The sequence below is a fragment of the Physella acuta genome, unplaced genomic scaffold (genome assembly GCF_028476545.2).
Source record: "Physella acuta isolate Inbredline_101_S28 unplaced genomic scaffold, ASM2847654v3 ptg000756l, whole genome shotgun sequence".
Classification (NCBI taxonomy): Eukaryota; Metazoa; Mollusca; class Gastropoda; family Physidae; genus Physella; species Physella acuta.
In genome coordinates this window covers 391,998-395,188 of record NW_026732274.1, presented here as the reverse complement: position 1 = coordinate 395,188, position 3,191 = coordinate 391,998, and the positions used below count along the sequence as shown (strand labels likewise).

At 29.3% G+C, this 3,191-nt stretch overlaps 1 protein-coding gene across 1 annotated transcript; it reads left to right on the top strand.

The window, feature by feature from the left end:
* Positions 1-976: 976 nt before the first annotated feature.
* Positions 977-1,910, top strand: LOC131950356 (uncharacterized). The gene is made up of 2 exons (XM_059312457.1): positions 977-1,685; positions 1,813-1,910. The coding sequence occupies exons 1-2, from the start codon at positions 977-979 to the stop codon at positions 1,908-1,910; spliced, it is 807 nt and encodes a 268-aa protein (XP_059168440.1).
* The last annotated feature ends 1,281 nt before the right edge of the window (positions 1,911-3,191 follow it).

Genomic DNA, 3,191 nt, shown 5'->3' with positions numbered 1-3,191 from the left:
GCAGAATGCAAAAAAAAAAGAAGTTTTTCTATTTTCTTACTAAAGCGTATTCTTATTTATCCAAGAATATTTTAGTTACACCTTTTATTTTAAAGAAGACATTTGAAAACGTATTTATTCAGGGCGCTAAATGTGATCAATTTGCGTAATTGTAATTAACAGCCTTGTGTTCTTTTTGATGTTTTTTCATAAACATTAATATGTATTATAAAAGTGCCTCTTATCATATAAATCACATTTCATGTTATAGGCTACATAAAAACTATTCTAAAACAAATGAAAGCTATCTATTTTATGTTTCAGATTTGCTCATACATAAGTCTAAAATGTTTACATTATGCACAAGCAACAATAAAAGACGAATTGCTTAAGCTGATTAGCAAACTAATTTCAAATAAAAAGTTCATACACAAAATAGCAGGGGATGAATGGCTTATGGGTGAAAACGGATTTGATAAATCTTTAAAAAAAGAAATTAAAAAGAAAAGCAGAGAATGTTTTATACAAGGTGAGTTTGATTTAAAATATTAAAATGATTAATTGTTGTATTGGTTATTGTTTATAGCTAAATTTGTGTCATACATCACATGGAAAATATATAGCCTGATATAAGAAAATAAAAAACACTATATTAAAAAATGTAATGTTAAAATATGCTCTAGTAATGTAGTAATGATCTATATGTGTGCACACAATAACCAAAAATATGTACGTGCGCTGGTTTCAAGTTTTCTTTTAAAATAATGTTAAATATTTATTGCTTTAGATAAATGTAGGCTATATTTTTAAAGTAATGCATAATTTAGTTAAATTTAATTATATATTTTTAATGTATACCTAACGAGTATTATTTCTTATTTCATATTACTTCTCAACATCTACAATTATAAGATTATGTGTTAGAGTGTTTACATTAAATGTTGTTCACTTTAATCAATTTAAACAAAATTAACTAGGAAAAATAAACGAAAAAAGGATGAATGAAAGTCAGCCATCAAGTCCTGGTTTTGACAGTCTAAGTTCAATCTGCACAGTCGACATAATCAACATGGAAAAAACTGACTTTCCTGTAAAAGTCAGTAAACAAATAGACAAAATAGAATTAATTAAAGTTGACAAAACAAATGAAAGAAAAAGAAACCAAGAGCAGACGACTCAAAGTGTGCCATCAAGTGTCAGTAAAATCAGCACAAACTCAAGACGTACTGTAAACTGGTCGATAGAAGAAAAAACTGACCTTCTTGTGATGATCAATAAACAAAGAGACATCATAGAATCAAAGAAAAAAGACAAAAATACTAGAACCCATAGACAAGAAGCCTGGGAAAATATCAAATCACAATTTAAAAGTCAGCATCCCAAATTTACACATCTCAAAACACAAGGTATTATAGAACAATACCAAAGGCTAAAAAGTCAGGTTAAAAAACTGCTGACACAACAAGACGTGTCTACAGTCAGTGGTGAGATCAGTATTGACAAGTCAATAGTGAAACTCATGTGTGAAATATGTCAGGAGGAGTTTAAAGATTTCATGCCTCTATATCAAGATAATGAAGAAATGACATCAGTAGAGCATGACAATAGAGATACTGATATTCCAGAGAATGAAAACAATGAAGCGGATTACATAGATGTCACCAAACATCAGGAAAATGCTGAAGTGAAAACATTGGAAATAGCAGGTAAGTTAAAAATCTGTATACAATTTTATGCAGTTATAGTGTGTATATATTAACGACTAATGTATGTGTGTGCTTGTGTTTACCATAATATTGATGACAGTTCATGACGATAATGTAATCATTGTAGAAGAGGACGACATGGAAGTAACAGAACATGAAAATGATATGACTGAGCAACACATTTACAGACAAGGTATGATTGTTATTGAAATTATATCCAGATAAACTTAAATTATATATATTGAAATGAAAATTGAAAATGAAGTTAAATTGAAGATGCATTTGTATTTTTTTCATGAAGATAACCCGGACACACACTTCTCCGCTATTGACTCGAATTATATTTCGGAGTTACCACCCCTTACACCGTATTACAGCACCAGTCCTGTACATCCCGTGTCTCATCAAATGCCCGAACAAACTACATCATTATACCATGGGCAGGAAAATGTACAGACATATTCAAGTTCGGGTATAGAGAACACTATACAAGAAGAAATAACCACACATCCAAATAGTCATGATTTTTATGTTGACAACATCGCTGGTAGGTGAAATACAATAAGTTTGGATTTATAAATAGATATAAATGTAACATAGTATTGTCACTTAGACAAGGATTATATAATTATTTAGCTATTTGGTATTAGGATTGAGCCGTTTAAAAAGTATATTTTTGGATTCCGTACGTTTGCCTTAGAGACACTTTATAGTATGAACGTATTAATGATTTTCCCAAATTAATAACTACCCCAGTGTTAGCTGTAAGAATGATGGATTATCAATTACTCGATATAATGTTACTACATTACATTGAGTAAAGAAAATACTTATACCATTTAATTTTGAAGATTAATCTAGGTAAATGTTCATACACACATATTTATAATTATATATATATAAATATATATATATATATATATATATATATATATATATATATATATATATATATATATATATATATATATATATAATGTATGGTTATGTATTTTTAAAATTATGTGTCTCTTTCTAGAACAAACCGACTATCTGTCGCACCGACCACCCAAAGCAAGGTAATTTAATTTTTAATGAACTTTAACCAATAAAGTTGATGGATAAACGAAACACTAAGTCTTTAAATATAAAATTTAGCTTATATATTTGTAAAATGTATAACTACATTAATTTATCTATTAATTATTTCAGACAACAAGTAAACACCCGAACTGAGAAAGCTAGATTTCATCTTAAAAGAAAGATGGTGCCCTATGTAAGATCACAAGCCTCCAAAAGAAAGCTAGAACAGGAGGAAATCAAATTAAAAAGAGAAAAACAACAAGAGGAACTGAAGTTGGCGAGGGAGAAACAAGTTGCAGAAATGAGAATGGCCAAAGAAAAACACGAGATGGAGATGGAAATGTTACGGTTAAAAAAACAATGTTTAGAACGTCATTTACAACAGCCGGGTAACACATCTGGCATCTTTACATCAACACAAAATGTATTGGATGAAGACGGTGC

What these genes read in the sequence shown, in the direction of transcription:
- LOC131950356 (XM_059312457.1), top strand. Translation starts at nt 977, where the DNA reads ATGAATGAAAGTCAGCCATCAAGTCCTGGTTTTGACAGTCTAAGTTCA. An exon ending in GAAAACATTGGAAATAGCAG is followed by an intron (nt 1,686 to 1,812) that starts GTAAGTTAAAAA and finishes TAATCATTGTAG; the next exon opens with AAGAGGACGACATGGAAGTA.